Consider the following 25005-nt stretch of genomic DNA (forward strand, 5'->3'; position numbering starts at 1 on the left):
GGTTGACACATAGACAAGCATTTACACCAATGACCAATGCATTATGTAGGCCTAACTATCTGTCCAATCTGAGTTTTCTGTTGCACGACTAAAACAACTTTTGAACTGACACATGTTCCACCAAGACAAGTTCCTTCCCAATGCTGCGTCCAGGGTTTAGCGCTGCCCAAGGCGATTGTGATTGTTTTAAAGAAATGCCAATGAACCAGAGCACGTTTTTTTTCAATGCCGTCCCTAGGTCTGGCTTATTTCTGGGTTATGAAATAGAGGAGTAGAGTTAAATCACTATAGCTAGCTAATCATGCACATGCACAACCACAAATATGAAGTGAATATGTCACAAAGTAGACATTTACGTCCTTTATATTCCATGGCTTAATATACACACACCACACATATTTGTTAGATTTTAAAATTGTCTTTATATGGGTAAAAAAAATGAAATAGCAGCAACAAAAGTACAGTTTATTTTATTAGACCAAATATGTCAAACTCAAGGCCTGCGGGCTGAATCCGTCCCCTCGCAAATCTGGCACATTGCAAACCTGGATCCGGCCCGCATATCAATTAGGGATCAAGTTTCAAGTTTCACTTTATTTATCCTTAGAAAAGGAAATTTAGTGTGCAGCAGGATGTCTAAAACACATACACAAAAAATCATCACCAGATGCCAACAACATTGTAAACACAACACAGAACACACCAAAACCAATGACAGAATCCAACACAATTTTTGCCCCGTTTAGTTGTGCGCCAAACCAAAAAGACCAGAAACAGTTTTCAAACTATAATTACGCGACACTCAAAGCAGAATTTGGCAGATTTGCTGACTTCAGAAATTCCCACACAACTGGTCAGTTTGCATATTCAGGCTGTGTGGTGGCCTGCTTTTAAAAATGTAATCCTTGTTTTGCTTGATTTGCTAAACTCTACAATAGCTAAGAAAGTTTTTGCTGACTTTTTTAGGGCTTTATCTAAACACAAACTGAATGTGAGAAGACGATATGGGACATGCAACAATACAGTCAAAGATATGACTTTTTGGATTAAATAAATAAATAAGTGCACAAAAGACGCCATACTTTGTACTCAATGTGTCTGTGACTTGCTGCAAATCGGTTTATACGGACATCTATGCGGAAGTTAGCCCGCTAACGCTCATAGTTCTTTGCAATGGCAACGGTACACATTAAAATGGCTGCCGCTCTGACCATCCTGCTATGTTGATTTGTCATTCTATTTCTATGATATGTACACAAGTACTGTACTTCAGTTCTATTTTTGAGATCACTGAGACATCAAAGTTTGTTTACAGGTGTCATGGAGTACTGCATAATGTGAAAAAAGTTGAATAAAGCCTTTGTGGCTCTGGATGGAACTGTGTGGTAAAATCTAATAAACTGCCTCAAGTGATGTCACTTGATTTTGATACTTCTTTTTTTTTTAACTGTTCATCGTCAACGGTCAACTGAGGACTCTTTTAACTCAAGTGTTTCCATGATCTGCCATTTTGTACTTCTACTACAACTGAGAGGGAAATGTACAGAATTTCAACAGTTATAGTTAGACTTGGCATATTACTGTACATACAAAACATATGGGCATGTTGTGATAAATGATGCATTGTTATTTTAAACTACGCAACCTTGTTCACTAAAGTAGTTAAAAGCTCCAGGCACAACATTAAAATGCTGTCTAGGCTACATGCATTAATATTTATAATACAATGTGTGTGTGTGTGTGTGTGTGTGTGTGTGTGTGTGTGTGTAATGGGAGGGGTTAGGATTTTGATTGCATAGCTTTGTTGGGAAGGGGTGGGGGGACTGGTTTTGTGTGGGTTGTAAATTAGGTGTGAATGTATATTCTGATGTTTTGTACTTCACTTGCTTTGAATATTTGTTTTACCTACCAGCCCAGGGACTACAGTCAGAAAATAGCAATTGTAGCAAACCTGTGGCCCTTTGCTGCATGTCATTCCCCCTCTCTCTCCCCTTTCACGTCTTCATCTGTCCTGTGGAAATAAAGGCCTAAAAAAAGCAATTGTGCTACAACCTGGTACAATGCATCTCTCCTTGTTCTTATGCAAGGTTAATGCTTAATTGTGCATTGTCCCTGTTCAAATAAAAGTACATTACATTATGACAGAAAATAATATAACAGTTAGCTTTGAATACTTCCATACTTAAACTTCCATAGTAAAATAACCATATTTCCCAAAATAATGAATTATTCCTTTAACTGTGTCACATTTTTTTCCCTTTGTTTTTGTTGATCTGAGCAATATTGAAGATTTCCCCAAACATCCAGCAGTGCATGTCATTTCCCTGCACGCTGTAAAGAATGAAAAGAACGAGGCGTTCAAAGTGCTGCATTATAAAAATGGCACATTTATTGCTACAGAACGGTCATGAACATGAACCTCATTGAACCACTACAAGATGAGAACCAACAGGCAATGAAGGGCAATCTGTTGGGCTGGTACGAGGAAGAATAAAACCCTCAGCACAGAAAACAAAAAGAACCTGTTCCCCCAACACCTCCACTGATCTGGAATAAAAAACAAAGTGTAATAATAATAACAACATCAACAATATCAGCAACCATAAGGACAATAATAATTATATAACGTAAAAAAACTAGGTAAAAGAATACAACATTAACCAGAAAATAATGAAGAAAATGGAAGTGTATAAAAATACAATGAAATAAAGATTTGAGGCACTCGGCCACACACTAGGGAAAAGTGTGACTGCTGTGTTTTTGTATGTTTTTTTTTTAAATTTCTATTTTTTTTTCCTGATATTTTCTATCGTCATCTGTTGCCGGCTGGGATGGGACCTTCGACCGTTCACACGGGACACCTCACAGGCTCTCCTTCTGTAACACGTGGTTCAAACAAAAAATAAATAAAATAAAGTAACAAATTTGTTTTTTTGTCATTCACTTTTGAACATTTCCAAAAAAATTACAAAATGTAACATATTATTGTAGTTATTCTGTTTTCATACAGTAATCTGACGTTTCTTTTCAGTATTCATGGTACAAAAGGATTGCCCCGGCAAAAAATAAGCCAAATATATTTTAATTTATGACTGATGAAACTTTAAATTTCACTTCTAAAATAGGGTGCACTAAGTCTACTCAATAGCAAAAGAGCACTAGACAAAGGAAGCTTGAACAAAAAGCCGAGGCACTGATAACAGAGTAATAAGTCTGCTATGTGTATTTTTTTTTCTTCTTTTCCATCTCTTTACTGAATTGCATCACGAGGGATAACAAGAAAGAAAAAAGGCCACTGTTCATATATTTTTACCTTCACAGAATGATTATCATACCGAAAAATGAAGCAAATCACAAATCATACTTACAGAGAGAACAAGATGAACTGAATAAGTGGATGATTCGACATCGCCTCCATCGACTGTCTATGTGCGCTTGTTGTTCATACTGAGTCCATTTTACTGTATGCCATGGGGATTTATCAACGTTTCAATAAATTGTTCCCTGGTATTACTAATTGTGCTTAGATTACTCTTTTACTTTTAGAAATTCAGGGTCTGTTCCTGACCTCTGGATCAATGCCAACATCTGATTTATCAACACATTCTCATTCCCAACGTGCCAAAAAGCGATGCTTGGTCAGGATTCTTTGGCGTTTGTTACTGACGCAAAAAGTCTCCTTTACCGTCATATTTAGAAGTGCTTGGTTGGGACTTTTTGCGTCAGTTTTCAGTTTTTTTTCAGGTGCTGCTGGAAATTCCCCCGGATGTCGCTCTTTTTAGGCCGGATGTCTGTCACCTTCCGCTTTCTTTGTGTTGGAATTTCCAACTCCGGTGGATTTCTGAGGACTATGGTTAACTGCTCCTCAGATCTCTGCAGGGTAAATCCAGACAGCTAGCTAGACTATCTGTCCAATCTAAGTTTCTGTTGCACGACTAAAACAACTTTTGAACGTACACATGTTCCACCAAAACAAGTTCCTTCCCGAGGCTATTTTGCAGAGGCACCGTCATTGTTTTTCGGGACTTAGTGCCACCCAAGACGATTGTGATTGGATTAATGAAATGCCAATAAACGAGAGCACGTGTTTCTCCCATCCAGGAATACTGTGTGGACTAGCCAGACCCGAGGAAGGTCTGGCAATGCGAGACTAGGTCGGGACGTACGTTTTACTGACGTGGCAAAAAAACGGGACAGAAAAGGTTTAGAAAAAGATCGTGGGTGGGGTTACAAAATTTCATTTTGTTTCAATGACACGCGGGACACAGCACGGGACACAAACCCCCGATCTCCTGGGTGAAAGTCCTGTGTTGTTTGACCCATCCACCACCAAATCCAACCTCCATATGTGGATTTTCGGTCTTTCATACTACTCCCTACCTCTCATAATACTTTGTCATTTAACATACAGATGCTAAAGGGTGATTTTTGAGTTGATATCTGACGCTGAGAGCCACTGACCAAGCGTCGGTATTTTTACGAGTTGTGAGTGAGAATGGTTGGGTTTATTCACCAATTCAAACATGTCTGCTGTTGTTATTGAGGGCAGTTTTAGCCAGTTGGAGAAACAATTTGTAGATGGGATTTACAATACAGATGTTGTCTAGAGAAATTGCCACAAAAATGGCGACAACCTCGGATGAGATGGATACAGATGTGCAGGTTGGAACTACAACGTTTAAATTGACATATATCACCAAGTCAGATGTAATAAAATGCGGAACTTTTCAACAAAACTGTACAGTAGCCATCCATCCTCAGCTAATCTCAAACGGCCAGTTCCCCCTTGCCCCTACATATTTCTAGTTTGCTTGTGTTGCTGGAAATCTGTCTGGTTTACGTGTTTATTGCAATAGCTGTAGAAATAACAATGATAAAAGGAGACATGGTGGTTTTAGCAGCAGTTAGCATATGTGTTGATTTGCCAGGTTTGAACTCAACTGGCACTCAAACAAAACCCGGCTGACTCTCGGATGGATCAGTGTATAGCTTGCTAGCCAAAAGATACAACAACTTTGGAGTTGTTGGAAGGTGTATTTTTTATCTTTTCTTGGAGTTAGGCTAGCAGTTTCCCCCTGCTTGCAGTCTTTGTGCCAAGCTAGGCTACACACATCTTGGACCTATACCTCTGGAATGGACGCACAGAGATGAAACTGATATACATCTTCCAATCTGACTGGAGAGAATGTATAGGGAAAACCAACTGAAAAACTATGAACATTATCCAGAATTTACTGAAAAGTAAAATGTCAAAAATGGATTGATTTTGCTGCTGCTAGTATTGACTGTGGCATACTGAGCACTAAGAGCACATGATTTAATACATTGGAAATATTACTTCATAAAACAGAGCTAATTAAGACCCTAAAAGAAAAATTGTCTCAAAAGTGATAACATTGTTATTAATCTATTTCTTCTCATGGTCCTCAGTTCTGAGGCCCCTTTGTGATTTTCCTTAACTGAACTTATTTAGTAAAATACTGGTGAGTTTAACAAGGTAAGCTAAGCTAAGTTTTTAAAATGTAAGATAGTTTAGTATAAATAAAGTCTTCTGATTTATAAATATTAAACTGGAAAACTATTCAATGGCTTAAGTGAAATACTTGGCAAGAGATTTGAAATATTGGCAGGGTTTTTTGTTCCTCTGGCAGTGGACATTTGTATAATTTGAACTTTGTTATGTTGAGGTTAAAGGAGCTGTAGGTAGGATTGGGAAGATCCAGGACTTAGCCAAACAATTTGAACATCAGCAACTTCTCAGTCCCTCCCCCCTTTCTGCTAAAGCCCAAGATGGTCTCCTAAGCCCCTCCCCCCACAAGGGAGAATGAATGCGTGTGCAATGGTGGTAGGTGGTGCCAGAGGAGCCAGATTTTTTTTTAAATTACCTGTTTCATGTAGTTCTACTTGAACATAGGGTCAGTTTCAGCAAATATGACAGAAAGCTGGTTTTAAAAGTCTTACCTACTGCACCTTTAAAGACATTAAAACAGCTCCTTTGATTGTTGATTTTGTCATTTTCTTTCTTTCACTGGAATTATAGTACTAATTTGCAAAGCAAGTGCCAACTTAACTTCCATACTGGTATTTTTCTATAAAATGTTTAAAAGGTTTTTAAGTTATCTTGTGTTGAAAAAAAAAAAAAACAATTCAATTTTGTATTATATAAATGCACCAAATTGCTGATTTGTTGTGCTGCTGATGTTGGATCACGCTCGTGTCTGGAGTATACCCAAAGTGTACATGAGAAATGAGAGAAATGCTTCCTGTTTCTAACATTGCTGGGAAAACAAAGGACAGCAGTGGCCATTTTGAATTCAACTCATTATTGCAGTAAAACTGGTACAGAGTAACAGATTACAAAGCTCATGGCACAGTCACTGAAAAAGAGAAATGAGGTGTGTACTGTATGTACAACAAGGAGGGAAAAGAAAAAGAAGTTAACATTTTGGCTAATAGACACATCAGGAGGTAACATAAAAATGAAGATACTGTAATTCGGGAGATGACTTGATTATACAACTAAGAGAAAATACGAAATGAAGCATTGAAAAATAACATTACGTAAAAACATTTAGCACTTACACTGACAGATTCAATCCTAGTGTTTAACCTATAGGTCCGTTTCAAAGTAGCTTTTTTTCCTTTTGACAAAAAGCTCAATTTTAACGGCAAACACTAAAAAACGACGACTGAAACTGCCTTGCACATTATCTGATATCTTTTTGGGGAAATAGCTGATACGATTGTTTGCTGACGATCTGCTTTTTTATATTAGTGACATTCCAATCTTTTACAAAATTCTCATATATTAATCTTGAATCAGGTGCTGAGGGTGTTTCCTTTAATCAACATTTACAACCCAACTTGAAGAGAATAAATGCACAGGAGTCAGAGCCGGGCCCGAAGCCACCAGGTAGAACCAAAGTAAATAGAATTTGTGAACACTCGTTGGGTACCTCAGTTAAGTTTTTGTCATAATTTATGTAATTAAAACAAATCATGGATTCTGTCATACCGCCCTATAACAATTTCTGATGTATATTACATTATAACCAATTTTTATTTGTTGTTAAATTTTCAGGTACATAACAAAATCAGGTAGTGTACTTTTGAGTTATGACACCCTGTGTTTTTATGAATTTACATTCAAACTTTCCCTAAGAATAGCAGTTTACAGAACATGTAGTTTTTTTTGTTTTTTTGCCAGTTTCACCAGCTTGTTTCCCTCCTTGTAAATCAAAATTAAATCTTTACATGCCGCAAAAAAAGGCCTCACTCCGGCTCTGACACAAGTGATTCTTGTTGCAAGCAAAGACAATGGTTTGACTTACACTTGAGATGGTCAGCAACCAAAACCACATACAGTACTGAGCACCAGTGACACAAACTAAAAGTTGGTACCTGGCTACTGTAACCGTACAAATATAACCTCACTAAAAATCCAAACAAGTTCATCATCATCGACTCTCACTGGCAAGTCCTCGCCCTACAGAAACCCCACAGAAAATGTTTTATGACTATTTACACATTTCTCTGCAAAACAATAATAAAAAATACATTTAAAAATGGTAATGTCATGAGGCATGGAGAATTAAACAAATATTATATATCTTTTATGATTTCTGATTCCTCCCACAAACCCTTGAAAATGTTCCCCTACAGATATAAACATAAGGTTGAAAAATTTAAAATAAAATGATTCTGAACTTTTGACCTCACTACATTTTCAATGTGACACATTTTTTTCAACACACACTGAATTTTACTTTTTCATATTTTAACAAAAAAACCGATACAACATATTTCTAAAACACAAAATAACAACAGTCTACATGTAAAAATATAACTTTTACATACACAATTTCAAAATAATGGTAAAGTTTGCCATTTTGTTGCATACAATTTACAAACGTCTGTGTGTTGTTGCCTTGGATAGATAGCAGTGAATGGAGCGGATAGTACTACGGTCCCATTTTGTCCTGCGCAGGGTGCCGTACTAGTCAGAGGGTGTTGTCATGGCAACAATAGAGAACACAACAAAGTCAGTTGGAAATTTATAACACTGAGGGGCCTCGCCAACTTCTGCCAGTTCAGTCTTTGAGAAAATATTTCCTCCCCAAGCAAACACGCATTTGCAACAGAAAAAAACAGAAAATGGCACCCTCCTTATATATCGTATATATTTTTTTGTACATTTATATATAGATTGATTTATTCAAATAGATTCTTTTCCAGTTTCCGTGCCTTCCTGTTGATTGGGTAGGATTTTAACTGTGTCAAAATGACCACAGACAGAACCATGCTGTCAGTTAGCGAATTGTGTTGTTTTTTTCTATTTCTTTTTCTTTTTGTTTTGTTTTTTAACATTTTCTATAATAGACATGTAAACCAGAACAGACAAATAAAAAGTAATAAGAGAAAAGATTCTTCTTAAAAAAGAGAAAGAGAGAAAAAAAGAAAATCTGCTTTACAACATACGACCACACACTTTGTACTGAAGACTACATTGGCTTACGGACAAGCCGATCAAATATTGATAAAAAGCTGATAAGCTATAATACAAGAAGAGACGCGTTGTTCATCATGGAAACAGGGCTGGGGCTTGGAACAGGAAGGTTGGGGGGTTAGGGAGAACTTTGAGGGGGGGGACTGGGATCTGGACTCGGTTTGCTAAAAGCGTCTGTCTCATTGGCTCCAAGCCAGAACACGCTGTCTACTTACATATAAGCGTACAGTACATTAAATACAGTTTACTTTTTTATCCAAAAAATACTTTTTTTTCCTTTTTTTAGCTTTTTTTAAATTCCCAGGTCTGGTAAAAAACCTGACTGCATAGAACCTAACGACTAAGAACAGGTTTCCCTAAGCTTGCATCCTATTAAAAGACCAGGTAAATGTCCTCCTCTGGCAACTCGAATGATATGAAATCTAAAAAGGCACATTGGTAGAAGTGTGAATGTTCAAATTGCATCGGTGGGACCGCTCAGGTGGGGCACGAGGCTGGGAAGAAGGGCTAGGGCTCTGGTTTAGGGCTCATAAGGCTAGGGTCAGCAGAGACGACACAACTGGGACTGGGTATTAAACACAGGCCTGGTCGGAGGAAGGTTCACACTGGGGCAAGGGTGAAAGGGGACTTTTGATTGACACCACAAAACAATGGACGTGCTTGCAGATATTCCAACTACTTTTGCCTGTTGCCGGAGAGTAGACCTTGATGCATAGCGATGCAATGAACATTAAGGTTGTGATGGTTACGTCATGCCAATAATGACGTTAAATCAAACCCTCAAGTGTAATATTGCTTAACTATTACTTTCCACAGTAATGAGTACTGTAAGGAATTACAATTTTCAAAACAGTAATTTTATTACAGTTACTAATTCAAGTAACACTGTGTTACTGCTTTACCTGAATGTAACATTGTAATTTCCCTTGCGGGATTAATAAAGTATAAATTATTATTATTATGAATTAGTTATTTGTCCAAGGTAGGCTTTCTTATATGATGATGTGACGTGTACGCTTGTCGTAATTTAGTGAGCGACATGTCAGGGCCAGTGCAGGTCACGTCGGCTACTAGCCAAAAAGCTAAACAAGGGATGACGGGGAGAGGAATACTTTTAACAGTTATATGTATTTTCATTTTATAAAGGCTTTGATCCGTGTGGGAACATGGATGACATCCAGCATGTGACTGTGAGCAGAGCAGAGCACCCTCTCTCCCCCCCTTCTCGGCAGCGAGTTACTATGGTGATGGGAATGGGTGATGGGAATCTGCGTCGCCAGGTCCTTTTCATAATGTGAGACTATGTGAAACTCGACAAAAAATGTAATAGGCCTATAAATGTGTGATTGTCTTTGTAACTTGCAGTATCAGCCTGAATACAGAATGTTTGCAGTTACCGTATGCAGTTTGGCTGACTACTACTACTATACTATGTAATAAGTAAAGTATTATGACTTTTTTAAAAGAGTAATAAGTAAAGAGTAACATATTACACTTTCTGAGTAACTTGCCCAACACTGGTCCTGATCCTGCCATTTTCTTTCCCAATCCTGTCTCACTCCCAAGTCAATGTTGACTTCTACTGAACTTCTACTCAAGAAACCTGGGTAAGTCCAAGTACAAGAGGCAGCACTTTGAAATTCTTAAGTGATATAGGCCTAATGTATTAGTGGTTAGGTTAGTGGATTGGACTTGCCTCAGGTGTAGAGTACTGATCTTGTTTAATTTCATTTAAATATGCCTAATTTGAACTAATATTTAGAATTTACATGTAAATTAAGCAAACCAAGGTAATTCAAATGTCTGAACCCTACGTCAGGCATGCCAGACTCATGACGAAAAACAAGACTGGAGTCTCTAGTCTCTACAATGCAATGCAGAAAAGCAGACAGTGTTTGAGATTTTTCCAGACATCCACATCACAACAGGATATCAAGGCCAATGAAATTTCAAGCAGCTAAAGGTCCCAGCAACAGACACCGCGACTGCAATAAACTATAGCAAGACAGCAAATGTCAATCAGAAAGTCCCCCCAAAGTTGTTACTCAGGGCAGGGCAGTCTGGAATTGGGTTAGAAGTTTAAGGTTATGATCGTCCAGATACTAAACCAGGTAATGAGGGGAACCAAATTAATCTAACACAGGAATGCTTTGACTACTGCTGCTTGGCCCCCTAGAAGAAAAGTATACACCCGTCACCATGCTGATTGTTCCGTTGCTTCCCCTGCAGCGTCGTCATCATTTAGACCTTTAGATTCTCTGTTTTTTCCTCCTATCCCTCAGTCTCTAGCTCCTCACGATGTTGGCCCACTTTAGCTCCTTTCCCTTCCATGACTCCCAAAACTCTCACAGTTCAGGGCTTCGGGCCATCTTAACCACTCGATTCAAGTAGAGCGATCGTAATTCCGGGAATGTGCTAAACATGGAATATAAATTCTGTCCATCCTCTCAACCATCTGTCCAGTAATCCTTCGAGTTAAGGAAAGGCCTGGACACCAGTTTAAACTCTGCCTGCTCTGCCCATGCTAATGAATATCTGACAAAGGACTCTGGTTTGGGATGTTTGCTAGAGCTGTTTTGTTCGGTCGTCTGCACTACAAACCCACAACAACAATCTCAAATGAAGATGTCAAGAAAAGTCTTTCCTTCCTGCGGCGTTTAGAAGTACACTCTTTCATTACTGCATAATTCGTCCTTGTTTCTTCTGTTGTTCTTCTACCTTCAATAATTTAAACACCCCAGTCCCTCTGAAATCACTCACTGATTGATTGATTAACTGATTCAATGATTGATTCTTTAGATATTCTCGTCCTCTCAGTAGATACACACGGGCTATTTGGGTACAACTGTCCAGGCTTTAGTATTTGTGACTTCACTAAAACGTTAGCAGTTCGTACAATTTTGCCACTTGTTAACAAAGTCAATGCAGCATAAAAAATACTAATAAAAGCACACATACATGTTGAGATTTTGTTTTACACTGGCAATATACTGTAAATGTTTGCGGATTAGGAGGGAATGCATTAGAAGGGGAAGAACAAGTTGCCCCCGTTTTTCCTGTTTAGCCCCGTTTCCTTTCTATGATAGTCAAAAAGCATTTGCGAATTTAAGTGTTGTTCAAATGACTCGGCATATCAAGCACCTTATATCTTCTTCATTTGAATTTATAGTTTAATCTGTGAAAATGTGTCGTTTGTAAGGGGACTTATAAGGGCAGCTTGCTTCCGTAAAACTTCCTGGATTTTTCCTGCTCTTTTGTTTTGTTTGCTCCACCGTGTGTATCTATCTGACTGGTTTGCATCCAAGAGGAGATCAGGCACAGCTTCATCCACAGTGTGGCGTTAGATTGCCATTCAGTCAGAGACGCGCTGAAGCTGCATTCAACAACAGCTGCACAATGTTGATTAAAAAAACCTCTTTAAACACTTTGTGATATGTTTTGCTCCGTTCTGAACAACCCTCCCCAACCCGTACCCTCCTCACTGCCCGCATCCAGTTGCACTTTTTAAACAAGTTTTTTGTATTTTTTTTTCCTTTTGTCGTATACAGTATATATATATATATATATATATATATATATATATATAGAAACCTTTTGTTCTTTAAAAATGGGAATGCTGATAAAACAAGTAGTACAAGAAGAAGAATTTCTTGGATGATGTGATTCCAAAGACTTTTGTCCATTGCTGTCACTTTGTGCCAGAAGCTCCCACAAACTGACACTTTGTAGCAGCCACGTTACAGCGGCCATTTAAACGTCTCCACAAAGTAGCATCCAGTTCACTTCAGCTGGAGATGCAAAGTGACGAAAGCGACTAATGTGACTCTGCAGTTGGTGTTCTCGACAGAAGAAGGAGACGAAGGTGAAGAAAAGGATCAGAGACAGACGTGAGGAGAGAAGGAGGCTGATCTGATAGGTCAGGCCCAAGATCCAGAGAATCTGATTGGTCAGGCTGAAGGAACAACAGGGTTGATCGATTGCCTGGTTGTCATGGAAACGCCGTCAGAGGAAGTGGTCACTCATCATCTTGATGAACTCTGGCACCTTGGACCTGGAGAGACAAAAAAAACATAAAGGAAGGGGGGGATTAGGAAGGACATGTACACACTGTACACACAAACACACACTGAGAAATAAATGAGTTTACTTTAACCGTAAAGCCCTAATTAACCCCACAACCTTGGTAGGGCTAAAAATATGAAGTTTGTCGAGCCATAAGAAAAAGCTCATGGAGCGTCTAAATAGGAAGGGTTCAGATTCTGGGAACCATTACGGTGCTTATTAAATTCCATGGCAATTGAGGCTAACCTAATAAAAATTATATTTCTTTTGTTCAAATAGGTCTGTTGCAAATTACATAATCGCCTGATCGCGATTACTTGAGCTGACCGCATCCTTTTGCATAATCATTGGATTCCACAATCAAGGGAATTTAAAGCCAATGTTACAAATGTAGCAACAAACAGAAAGTGTATTAGCTGTGTTTCCATCAGCTGGGTAAATGAGCTGTCTACCTAGCACAAGGTTCCAATGTCAGAAAAAAAAACATGTACCGTATTTTTTGCTTACAAAGTACAGTAGCCTACGATTATGATAGAGAGGGGCCGATAACGGGTCTTATTTATAGGGGGGAGAGTTTCCTTCAGGTGTAGCAGTGCGTTTACCAGCTCGGGGGAAAGTCATGCTGGAGTTCATATAGCTTTTCTAATTACATGTAGATAATTCACATTCATAAAATGTTTGGATGGAAACATGGTGTTATTAGAGTAGCATGGGTACTTTCAGATATAGATCAGAGCGTGGGCGTAGTGAATGTGTGGTCGAGCGAGAGAGTGACTGTGGATGTGAACATGTGTTGGCAATCAGAGTAGAGAAGAAAGTATACTAGTTAAGTAGTTGTAAAATGTACAGTGTATTCCCAAAGTTAGCATCAATGTCGGCCCTGGAGGCAAAAAAGTATTCCCTGTGAAGCTGAAGCAGGAACAGTTAATATAGGCTTTGTGTTTATCCATTCCAACTGAACTTCTGAAAATAAAATCAAGCCTCCTTCAGCATTAATTAACTGTCTGTTAAGTAACTGTTTTTGTTACATTAGGTCGGCCTACAAAACCGTTTTAGAAAAAGCTATTTAAGTTATTTAAAGTATTTAAGTCCAGCACTGCAAGAGGTGAAACATTGTTTTAGCAAACTATTTGAAGATTAATCAAACTCATTTGCTAAAGATCGCATTACGTCGATGAACAGCCATTGAAATGAACCACATGGCTCAGGTGTAGTTGCAAAGCCAAACACAACAGCACACATATGGCATATCTGTGGCATAAAATTAACAGAAATAGACAATTGTTAATCACAATTATTCATATGACAATCAATTACAATTCATGATTGTGACAGCCCTATAATTGAATGTCTTAAGCATTGGGTTGACATATCTGGTATAGTTTTAGATTGGTATTACTCCTATCTTTCTAATGGAAATTCTGTGTTGCCATTGGTGACTTTAAATCCTCCACCTTCCATTTTTCCTATGGAGAACCTCAAGGCTCAGTTCTTGGACCTTTATTATTCTCCATTTATATGTTACCTCTCCAAACTTCAACTAGTTCAAAATGTTGTAACACTGTATAATAACTACAGTTAATAAATGGTAAAGTGATAAGTAGTTACTAAATAGTAGTAGTAGTAATTAAACTTTAGTTAATAGTTATATTACCTCGCTTGTCATTGTTGCTGTATCAATTCTTATTTTATTAAATATTTATCTGGTAATTTCTTTCTAAAGAACTTTGTTTGTTTCTTGCTTTTGAAAAGTGCTATAAAAATAAAGTTATTTTTCCTTCTTCTTGTTCTTACTTATTATTATTATTATTATTATTATTATCTACGTGGACATTTTGGCCTGATGGTGGAAAGGTCTGCGCTGATCAAATCATCAGCATTCATCGACCGGCGACTATGAATAATCACAGCAAATTTCATGACATTCCGAGCAGTAGCCTACTTAACATAACACATGTAGATACCCCCCCCTTTCTAGATTTTAGAAAATCTAAATGAACAGCAGGAACACCACTGCTGGGGTGTGAAAACAGACCCCCAACTGTGATGGGTGTGGTCTTAACTCTATAAGAATGTACATTTTTAGGAAACTACTAATGACCCCATAACATTTTTATGTTTTTGGTCATTTTCCTTGCACTTAAAGTTGCCACTGTCATTTATGTGCTGGACAGCTTTCATGACCTGAAACCTGCACAAACCTCCAGTGTATAAATAAAGACCAAAAACCCTTACTTCATTTTGTTCACTGTAAAAATGTTGCAGATAAGAAACTCGGTGCGGTTTTGTCTTAGGTCAATCCTGCTCTTTATCTATGACCTTTGGTACCTCCAGGATACAGAACTTTAGGAAATATGCTGCTCGATGATTCAACATGCAAACACAAATACACATTGAATGTTTTTAAGAAAACAAAGAACAGCGACAAACACACACAGTCACACATTAAAATCACACTTACTGCCAATCTGTTGTTAAAATGTACCCACAACCGGACAGAAACTCAAGTCGGCCTCTGTTTTAAGCCAACATCAGCTCTGCCAGATATTAACTGTCAGAAAACTGAACGATGCACTTCTCCAAATTTATTCAAGTAATGGAAGAAATTTGACCTAAATCTGATTTGGTCTACATATTGTCTGTGTATGTTTTAACCATCTCTTTCCTGCATTAGAGTGACAGTAGAAATGATACACCTGGAAGAATAAAAAGTTAATTATTTTCCAATGTATTCAGATATATACTAGATACCAAAATGTATATCATATATAGTATTAACATTAACTTATTTTCATTGGAGGTATTTTTAGTTTGCCATAGATTTTTAAATTTCATGGCAAGTGATTTATAAAATGATTGCTTGAAGTTTCTGGACTGGTTTCTGAATTCTGATTCTTTGGTTTGAGTTAAAGGTACAACAGCAGATTAGTTTATAAGTGAAATCTTCTGACCATTCAGGGGGGAGGAGATGTTGCTGCGTTTTACATTTGTCCCAAGGGGTTGGATCCGTCGCCCATGGCGGCGGCGGCGGCGTGGTGCGCGGCGGCCAATGACAGGGGAGCCCCGTCTGAGGACACGGTAACCTTCTCCTCCTCGCGGCGCTTCAGACAGGCCGCCTTGGGGTTCAGGTTTCGCTCTGGACAGAGAGAGAGAGAGAGAGAGAGAGAGAGAGAGAGAGAGAGAGAGAGAGATTGTTATTATTTCTGGTGTTTTTCCTATCTGTAGGGAATGTGTCCTGACTGTGTTTTTCAGTGAGATGTATTTATGCTGGGTGACTAAATCAGTAGTGAGACTGAAGCCAAAAAGCCCAAAACTTTAGCCCGAATGAACACAATCAACAGGTGCCCACTGCTGCCCTCTCCTAGAGCTCTGGAGGCACTTTGTGTACTGTAACCTCTTGAAGCCTGATATCCACCTTAAATTCACCCCCAAGTAGCTTAAAAGTTAGAATACAGAAACAATTTAGATTTTAGAATTTTAGAAATTTACAATATTGTCTCATCCTTTAAGATCCCAATGTCACTGCAACAGTTTTTTTTTTTTATTGCGTAAAAAACAGAGAATTTAGAATTAAACAAATAGGCAAGAAATCCCAATTTTTTTATTTTTTTTTACAATGTTTGTGTCTGTGTAAATGATCATTCTGTATCAATCAGACTAATTAAACTGATGTTTTTTGTTAGTACATTTCAAAGAGTTTCCCTTCAGAACAGACCAGGACAAAGGTTCAGGATCAGTGACCATTTTCAATATTCTGTCATTTTCCGGATCATGCACACAAACTAAAAACTAGATCTTGGTCACTAGAATGGTGAATTAATTACTAGATTTATTATATCATTTTATATAATATATGAATATAAAATAGCCATATTGTTTATTTATCATTACCATAACCATGTCAGTTGAATAAAAACACATATATATATATATATATATATATATATATATATATATATATATATATATATATATATATATATATATAGGTAAATCCGAGCGAAGTAGAGTTCAGATAATATTGCAGACACAGAGGCGAAGTGCAGTGTAGGTAAACATCATCATTGTTTTTGGCTTTGGCTGTGCCTTGAAAGGTTACCCCTATTTTCCACTAGGAGTGTCTGCGCTGCGTTCAGGCTGCGTTCCTGTTTTGTTCCGTCCTCCGCCACACGCCATACCCCACTGGGAGCTTCTTGCTGCCCGACTGTATAGTAGCCAGTATATGCCAGTATGATGTATTTGTGTTTTTTCAAACTGCCTCCCACCCTCATAGATCTTTTGCTTGAGGATGCTCCAAAGGTTCTCAATAGGGTTGAGGTCAGGGGAGGATGGGGGCCACACCATGAGTTTCTCTCCTTTTATGCCCATAGCAGCCTATGACACAGAGGTATTCTTTGCAGCATGAGATGGTGCATTGTCATGCGTGAAAAAAATGCTTTTGATTTCAGTAAATATGACCTCCTAATGCTGCAAATTCAGCAAATGACCATTTTCAGTTCTTTACAACCTATAAAATGCTTTGAAACTCTGTTGTGCATAATAATTGGAACAGTGCATTTTCAGTTTTTTATTTTTAAATATTAAAAAAAAAATACAGTTTTCATTGGGTGGTTTGTTCAATGAAATTTGACTTATACCCTAACGGTTGAACAGCACTGAAAAAAAGAATGACATTTTTAAGTGCAGTTTTCTACTGATATTTTCTTTCAACTAACACAAAAAATCCCTGAGTGTCGGTGTGTTTATTGAGCCAGTTGATAAGCACGATGACGATAAAAAATATATATATATATATTGCAGCCCTAATAAAAGCCAAGCAGTCTGGTGTAGTATCTGAGGTCAAAGGTTACGTGTCTTGATTGAAGATAGCGCTGCGTCTACTGTAGATGCAGCGGTTCAGCGCTCTACAAGTTTTGGCTGCTAGTTTGTGTTTATTGTGTCCTTTTTGTGTTTTTTTTTTTGCATGCACATTATCAGATCTTGGTTTTTTATTTTACTATTTAAATTAGTTTTTTTCCATATTTGTCATTTATACTGTTATTCTGGGAGCTGCTAAACTGTGTTTCCCTGTTGAAAACAATGACAATGAAGATCTGGTCTATTCTATTTGTACGGAACTGACCTCTGACTTGTTGCTCCAGACTGAGGATGACGGCCACGGCCTGGTGCAGGATCAGTAATTTGGTCTGCGGTTTGTCGCTCTTCAGGTGCAGCTGCACCATCCTGCCCAGCTCCTTGAACGCCTCGTTGATGTCGCGGACGCGCAGACGCTCCCGCGCGTTGTTTGCCATCCTCCGTTCTCTCTCTCTCTCCATCTTCTGCTCCGGAGACAGGTCCTCGTCGTCGTTGTTGCTACGGCGACCAATAAAGAGCACGGAGAGGAGCGAGGGAAGACGAAGCAGGGGATAAGGGTAGGAGAGGAGGAGGAAGGGGAGGATTTGAAAAATGAAATTTCTGTGTGTAGAGTGCTCATCGTAATACAAACCTGCAGTAGATATGTTGTTGAGATTCACAAGATGATTCATTGAGTGACAAAATAACAGGGAACAGGGCTTGGGAACAGACATCATGTGCTGCATTCTGGGTATTTCAATCTGCTAACAGCTGCAACCAGGGTCCAAAATTAGTACCATCTAACAGCCAAATGCTGGTAAAACATGCAAGTAGCTGGTAGATTTGCCTCACTCACTAGCCAAAAAACAATGGTATTCTATTTACTGGCTGGTAAAATTTGAATATTCACTTGCCATTTGGCTAAAAAGTTAATTTTGGACCCTGGCTGCAACGGTGTGCTTCCACGGTGATACTGGTGACTGAAAATATACAGCGAACAACCAGAAGATCACACCAAGAAACTGTGTGGATGGATGTTTCTTGAAATAATTGAAACTTTATGTATTTCTTTAAGGGCAGAATTTACAAACACAAACTATTTTAAAAAATAGTTTTAAAAAATAGTTGTTGTTAAATAGTTTAACAACAAGTTACATAAAGTTTAGTCTCGCATTGCCAGACCTTCCTCCACAGCGCTGCGAAGGAGGGTCTGGCTAGTCCACACAGCATGCCGGGATGAGAGAAAAATGTGCTCTGGTTTATTGGCATTTCTTTAAACCAATCACAACCGTCTTGGGCGGTGCTAAGCGCCGGACGGAGCAACGGTGCCTCTGCAAAATAGCCTCGGGGAGGAACTATTTTTTATGTTTTGGTGGAACGTGTACTCTCAAAAGTTGTTTTAGTCGTGCAACAGAAAACTCAGATTGGACAGATAGTCTAGCTAACTGTCTGGATTTACCCTGCAGAGATCTGAGGAGCAGTTAACCATAGTACTCAGAAATCCACCAGAGTTTAGAATTCCAACACAAAGAAAGTGGAAGGTGACGGACATCCGGACGAGAATTAGGGACATCCAGCGGAATTTCCGGCGGCACCTGAACAATCCCGGAAATAAAACGTCGTTGATATAGACTACCTAAAGTTAAAAGACAAGGCAAACATGGGCAGGCCACACTAGGGTCACAAAGTAAAGTAGTGTTTGATTTGACCCAAATCACGATAACCAATAACATAACCAAACTGTGACCACTTCACAGCGTTAAAGTGAAGTCGTGTTTAAAACTGCGACAGTTAGGTTCTCTGGTTTAGATATAAGATCGCATTTTTGCCAATAGTTTCAATTTATGAAACGCTCCCATGGATCGTATTAGAGGGTAAAAATAAACGGCCGATATTGTCACCTTGTTGGTCAAAACGTTTGCTGGATCACGTGACGATACGTTCCCAAAGCCTGTAACATGGGCAACAGTTTTCATCTGTTTTCTATCATCATCATTCAAACCATTTGCATCATCATTTCAAAAAAGTCTCTGTAATAATTGATGGATTTAGCTTATTCTCATCACACTTGGTCACTTCATTACGGTGGCCGACAGGGGCAAACGCACTGCAACTTAACGAAACACACGCAAATAGACAAAACACAAGCAAATTAACAAAACCTCTTCATTAATTTGACAACACATGCGCAGCATTTAGCAAACGTGCTGCAAATACACACAACACAACCAAATATACAAACGCGCTGCAAATACACAAACGATGCAAAAAGAAAAGCACACAATCCCTGAAAACAAATGCATCAAAAACGCTGCATCCAGAATACACAACAGAAGTTCTCTAGGGCTAAGTGGAACAGCTTGATTTTCGACCCCACTAAGAGAGAGCGCTCTGCCTTTTTATTAGTTAGTTTACAGTCACGTCTCTGCTGATTGGGTATCACCTGTGACTTAAGCCAATAAACTAGAGACACACCCACCAAATGAGAGAAAACATGTCTCAAACATAGACTTAATATTTACAGTCTATGATCTCAAACAGTGCACACCGTTTCCCCAATGGTGCACACCGTTCTGAGATTGAACGTGCCTCGTCTCTCTCTCTCTCTCTCTCTCTCTCTCTCTCTCTCTCTCTCTCTCTCTCTCTCGCTCTCAGTGGGGTCGAAAATCAAGCTGTTCCAGTTAGCGCTCCCCCTAGAGGCCTGGACAACTTCCGTTGTGTAATCTGGATGCAGTGTTTTTTTTGTTGCATTTGTTTTTGGGGATTGTGTGCTTTTCTTTTTGCATCGTTTCTGTTTTTGGAGTTTGTGTGCTTTTCTTTTTGCATCGTTTCTGTATTTGCAGCGTGTTTGCTAAATGCTGCGCATGTGTTGGCAAATTTATGAAGATGTTTTCTTAATTCGCTTGTGTTTTGTCTATTTGCGTGTGTTTTCATTAAGTTGCAGTGCGTTTGCCCCTGTCGGGCCACCGTACTTCATCAAAGTCCAAAGCCTGGTTCCCAAAACACCCACAGCTTAAAGTCCTTCCTTGTGTCCTTTCTCTCCAAAAATAACAAAATAATGTTTATCTTAGCTTTTCTCTTAAAATAGTGATCGACCTCAGCTGAACACTGGTTTTTGGTTGCCGGCTAGTGGTGGAAGAAATATTTATTGGAGCGGCATTGATTAGTCGACTAATCGATTGGTCGATCGCTAGAAAAAAATAATCTCCAACTAACATACTGTTTTCAGCCTCTCAGATATGGAGATTTGTATTGTAATGTTTCCCTATTTTTTGACATTTTATAGACCAAACGATTAATTGAAAAAATATTTGGCAGATTAATCGATTATGAATATATATATATACCACAATGTAAAAATACTAGAACTAGTTAGAAGTGAAAGTACTGCCTCATGATCAAGTGGTTTTTCATGTCAATCTCTCTAGATTGGCATGAAAAACTGACAGAAAATTGCCACATTTCCTGGTTTATTATTCCTGTCCTACGCCACGGAAATAAAATGAGAGGAAAAAGAGCCACAGATTGTTTGTACAAAATCCAATTCAACATCTTGAATAGATTCTGTCCTCCTGGAGAGCTTTGTTAATCAACGACATTTTGAACAAGGAAGGTCTCTGAGCATGTGGTTTTTTTGGGGACAATGCGTGTCCCAGCCGAGCGGAGGGGTTTGATGGAAGCGAGTGTCTGCGGGGTGGTACCTAGATCTTAACCTCTCAATTGATTTCAGGTCCTTGCTGTCGCCGTCCTCCTTCTTGGGGTCCAGGGACTTGGGGTCCTGCAGGAGGTTCTCGTCCCCCTCATCCTCCGACTTGATCTCCGAGCTGACGGAGGAGGTGCTCTGGCCCTGAAGGCCTCCGGACAGGGCTGCAGGGGGAGGGGGGGAGAGGTTAGATTTACAGTGGTTCTCAAACTGTTTTTAATAATGTTTCCCCTTAGATTTTTTTTTAAACCTTGTGTTGTTTTCCTGTCGACCATGAACTTTTTTTTCATACATTTTTGTCACTTTGATTCGATGCTTTTGGCGCTTTTTTAAAACATTTTTGTCACTTTATAATGTTTTTTTTTTTTTATTCATGGTCAATAAACCTAATTTAAATGACATAATACCTAATGTTATACAATACAAAGTGTTGAAGGTTGTGAAGGTTGGAATTTTCTACTCTATTCACACTTCTAGGTTCATTTCAAAAGTCCACCTTATTAAATTGGTTAATTATATGAACATTATGTTACGTTCATGCCATATCTTATAAACCGTTATAATGAGCATCCAGTTGTGAAAAAGTTTAAATCAGCCTCCTACAGTAGTTACAATTCCAAGTCGGACATATCAATAAATTCTAAAAACATAAGTGCCACCAAATGGTGGAAAATTGCTGCAAAGCCTCCATCACTGTCAGCTACATCTAAATACAACCTAATAACACCACTAATACAATCAATTCATCATATTAAAAAGGATCAACATACTGTATGGGTGTCACAAATAGGAATACAACTAATTTATAAAACTGCCTAATTACTTGGATGAAACAGCTAATTTAGGCAAGTGATGGTTCAAAGGAGCATATAAGGGTTTCCCGGTCTTCCCATTCTGCCGACGTAGTGTGAATGCAACATCAGGTCTGTCTGAACACAGCTAATTGTCCAGTCGACCTCCAAGATGGCGGCTTTGGGAGAGTTGTGAAGCCAATGTAAAGCCCCCGGAGCCTCTGTCTGCCTCTCTCGGCAGCTGAACACAGCCGTCTTTATTTGACGTCTGTATGGATCCGTCACTGGGACGCTGCCAACTTCTCAGTCAACACAAAACACTTCGCTCTGTTCCACACACACACACACACACACACACACACACACACACACACACACACACACACACACACACACACACACACACACACACACACACACACACAAAACAACTGTCGGCCATTTTGAATCTCCGTCTGCCTGACTGGAGGCATTTTGTGACGGACTGTGTTTTGTGTGTGTGTGTGTATGTGTGTGTGTGTGTGTGTGTGTGTGTCTTTCAATAAAATTGCTGTGTGTTTGTGAATAAATAGCTCCATTTAACAAGGCTTTAAACTGTGAAAAGTGACTTTGTGCCTCTGAAAGTCTGATTGAACAGTGTCAAACACAAACTGACACCGGTGGAGACTTGGAGGAAAAAAGACGCTCAATATTCATATTATGCTTTTTGGCTTTTCCCCTTTCCTTTATTGTGGTATTTTTAGTATTCTGCACGTTATAGGTATAGATTACCATCTCGAATAGAAAACACTGTTCACAAACTGCTCCAAACAGCTCTATTTTAGTCCGGCCTTTACTTCTGTGACGAACGTGCATCACTTTGTAATACACGTTATAATGCTCGCCTAGCTGCTAGTGTGGCAAGCCCTCATACTCTGCTTCTGACTGGCTAGTAGTCCTGACCTAGCTACTGAGCATGTGCGACTCCCAACAAAGATGGAACAGAAGTGAGATGCCTCACTTTGTAGCTAAAACAGAGAGCTCAACACACAGGGTGAAAAGAGGAGCTGCAGCAATGTGCAGTACAACAAATATATGGTGTTTTTTGAAAATTAAACCACGTAAACCTATTCTGGTACAACCTCTAAATACAATTATGAACCTGAAAATGAGCATAATATGAGCACTTTGAAGTCCTAGTCTGGGTCCTAATTTCTCTGATCTAATCTGGTTTCTGGCTAAAGATTAATCAATGCAGCTTTTCTCTCTCCCTCCCTCAGTTTGTAAAAGTCCTCCATGTTACTTCCTGGCTTTCTCCGTAGCTGTGTCCCAGTGCCAGACTACATTCTAACTCCAGGCGGATTTTTAAGTCTGAAGGGTGTTCACTCTGGAGAAGTGACAACATGAAGTAAACCCAAAGATGTCAGAATGCAGACTAAATTGGCTTGTTTTATCCCACAATGCATTGCACGAAGGAAATGGAGGAGCTGCTCTCAAATCTACAAACCAGTGACACCCTAAAATCCTATTACCCTACTATAACACACCCAAAATAGCATAACCTTTTTTAATTGTTTCTCTCATTTTCTTTCTTTTTTCTTGTGGTGCTATATAAGTTCATTTATGATAATTATCATCATTATTGTTGCTAATATTATGGTCACCATTATCATTATCAGTTTTAACAAATATGTAGTTTGTTTTTATGCTTATGGCCCAGTCTATGTATATTATGTATGTATGTAGGTATGTATGTACGTAGGTAGATGTAGGCATGTTTTGACTTGCTTTTTTGTTTTTTTCTTTCCGTATAACTTCTTTTATCTTTTTTGTCTTGTCAATTTTATTCCCTTGAAAATGAGTTTGTTATTTTAAAAATGTGACAAGGGGGGGCTTTATATAAGCTGAAGCTTCCGACCTACCCTTTGGTTACGACCAATAAATTCATTCATTCATTCTGTAAATGCTAAATGTTATGGTTAACTATCTCTTAAAACGAGTAAAATTCAGATCATAAAAAAGGACCAGTTTTGCCTATTTCACGTGAGAAATGTCTGCCGGTGCTGTTTTGTCTGAGCTCTTCAGTAGTTTGAATGGCTCTGTTGGAAAACACGGAGACGTTGGTGACATCACACACTTCACAGTGCTTGATATTTCATTGGCACACATATCGCACCATTTCCTCCTAACGTTAAAGTGCTTTGATTTCCAGTTCACTGTCTAAAAAGAACGGCACACTAGGACAAGTCAGCCGAGCATCCGAGGACATTACGACCATTTTGGATGATACCTCAACTCATTATTTAGGTTCAGTTGAACATGTTTAGTGCTTGGTCTAATTTAGGTGAACTAGCCCTTTGAATTAAATCCGTAATATATAAATTCACCGATCGGAATGTGTAATAAAATAAAAATAAAATCACCCGACCTGCTCTAGAGAGATAAAACCAGTCTGAAGGAGGGAGAAAGTGAGTTTAAAATGTATAAAAGTAATATGAACATAAACATAATATACTATGACTATAATATAAATCCTCGCTGTTCATAATTATTTTGAAATTGAGAGAGAGCGCGAGAGGAGGAAACCACAGCTCTGCTACAGAGTTTGAAGAGTTTGCTGCCAAAAACATTTTAATACCCTCTATTTACAGCCTCTGCACACCCTCAACTCGCTGTGTGTAAGTGTGTGTGTGTGTGTGTGTGTGTGTGTGTACGCATGTGGGAGTAAGGAACAACTTCTGTCTGAGAGAGTGTGTGTGTGTGTGTGTGTGTGTGTGTGTGTGTGTGTGTGCTTCTCTCTCTTTCACCTCATTACACACTTGGCTCTGTCTGTCGCTGGCTGAACTTTGCTGCCAGCGGACTCATTTTCAGCCTTTAAAAACGAGCTCAGGGCTAATTTGCTGCACAGCGCGCTCATATACACTTCTCCTCCTCCATATTCACGTCACACGTATACTGTATATTTATTTACCCTCCTCGTTACGTGTTTTAGCGCCAGGGTGGTGAAGTCGCGGCTTGCCAGCTGAGATCCGACTCCAGGTGTGCGCCCAGCTTCACCTTCTTTATATCTTTGCTGTCCTTTTTTTTTTTTTTACTGTTTTCTTTCTCTTCTCTTCTTTTCCTTTCTATTC

The 25005-nt window shown here is 38.9% G+C and overlaps 1 protein-coding gene and 1 long non-coding RNA gene across 8 annotated transcripts in view; both read right to left on the reverse strand.

Moving 5' to 3' along the window:
* Positions 1-6303: 6303 nt before the first annotated feature.
* LOC118493121 lies at positions 6304-12045 on the reverse strand. Its single transcript, XR_004895088.1, has 2 exons — positions 10066-12045; positions 6304-9921 (listed from the first exon to the last, which is right to left on the reverse strand). It is a non-coding gene; the product is annotated as an uncharacterized LOC118493121 (long non-coding RNA).
* Positions 12046-12078: 33 nt separating this feature from the next.
* LOC116034850 (transcription factor 4) overlaps positions 12079-25005 on the reverse strand; it is a 321332-nt gene continuing 308405 nt past the window's right edge. For 6 of the 7 annotated variants that reach the window (XM_035991804.1, XM_031277607.2, XM_031277608.2 and 3 more), the window contains 4 exons: positions 21115-21268; positions 17691-17920; positions 15554-15704; positions 12079-12557 (listed from right to left, as the gene is read on the reverse strand). In XM_035991804.1, coding sequence (XP_035847697.1) covers positions 12509-12557; positions 15554-15704; positions 17691-17920; positions 21115-21268 — 584 coding nt within the window. In that variant the 3' untranslated portion in view covers positions 12079-12508. Of the gene's footprint in view, positions 12558-15519; positions 15705-17690; positions 17921-21114; positions 21269-25005 lie in introns of all 7 variants that reach the window. The other variant, XM_035991805.1, reaches the window with a different exon arrangement.

This window comes from Sander lucioperca, chromosome 14, assembly GCF_008315115.2.
Source record: "Sander lucioperca isolate FBNREF2018 chromosome 14, SLUC_FBN_1.2, whole genome shotgun sequence".
Taxonomy (NCBI): domain Eukaryota; kingdom Metazoa; phylum Chordata; class Actinopteri; order Perciformes; family Percidae; genus Sander; species Sander lucioperca.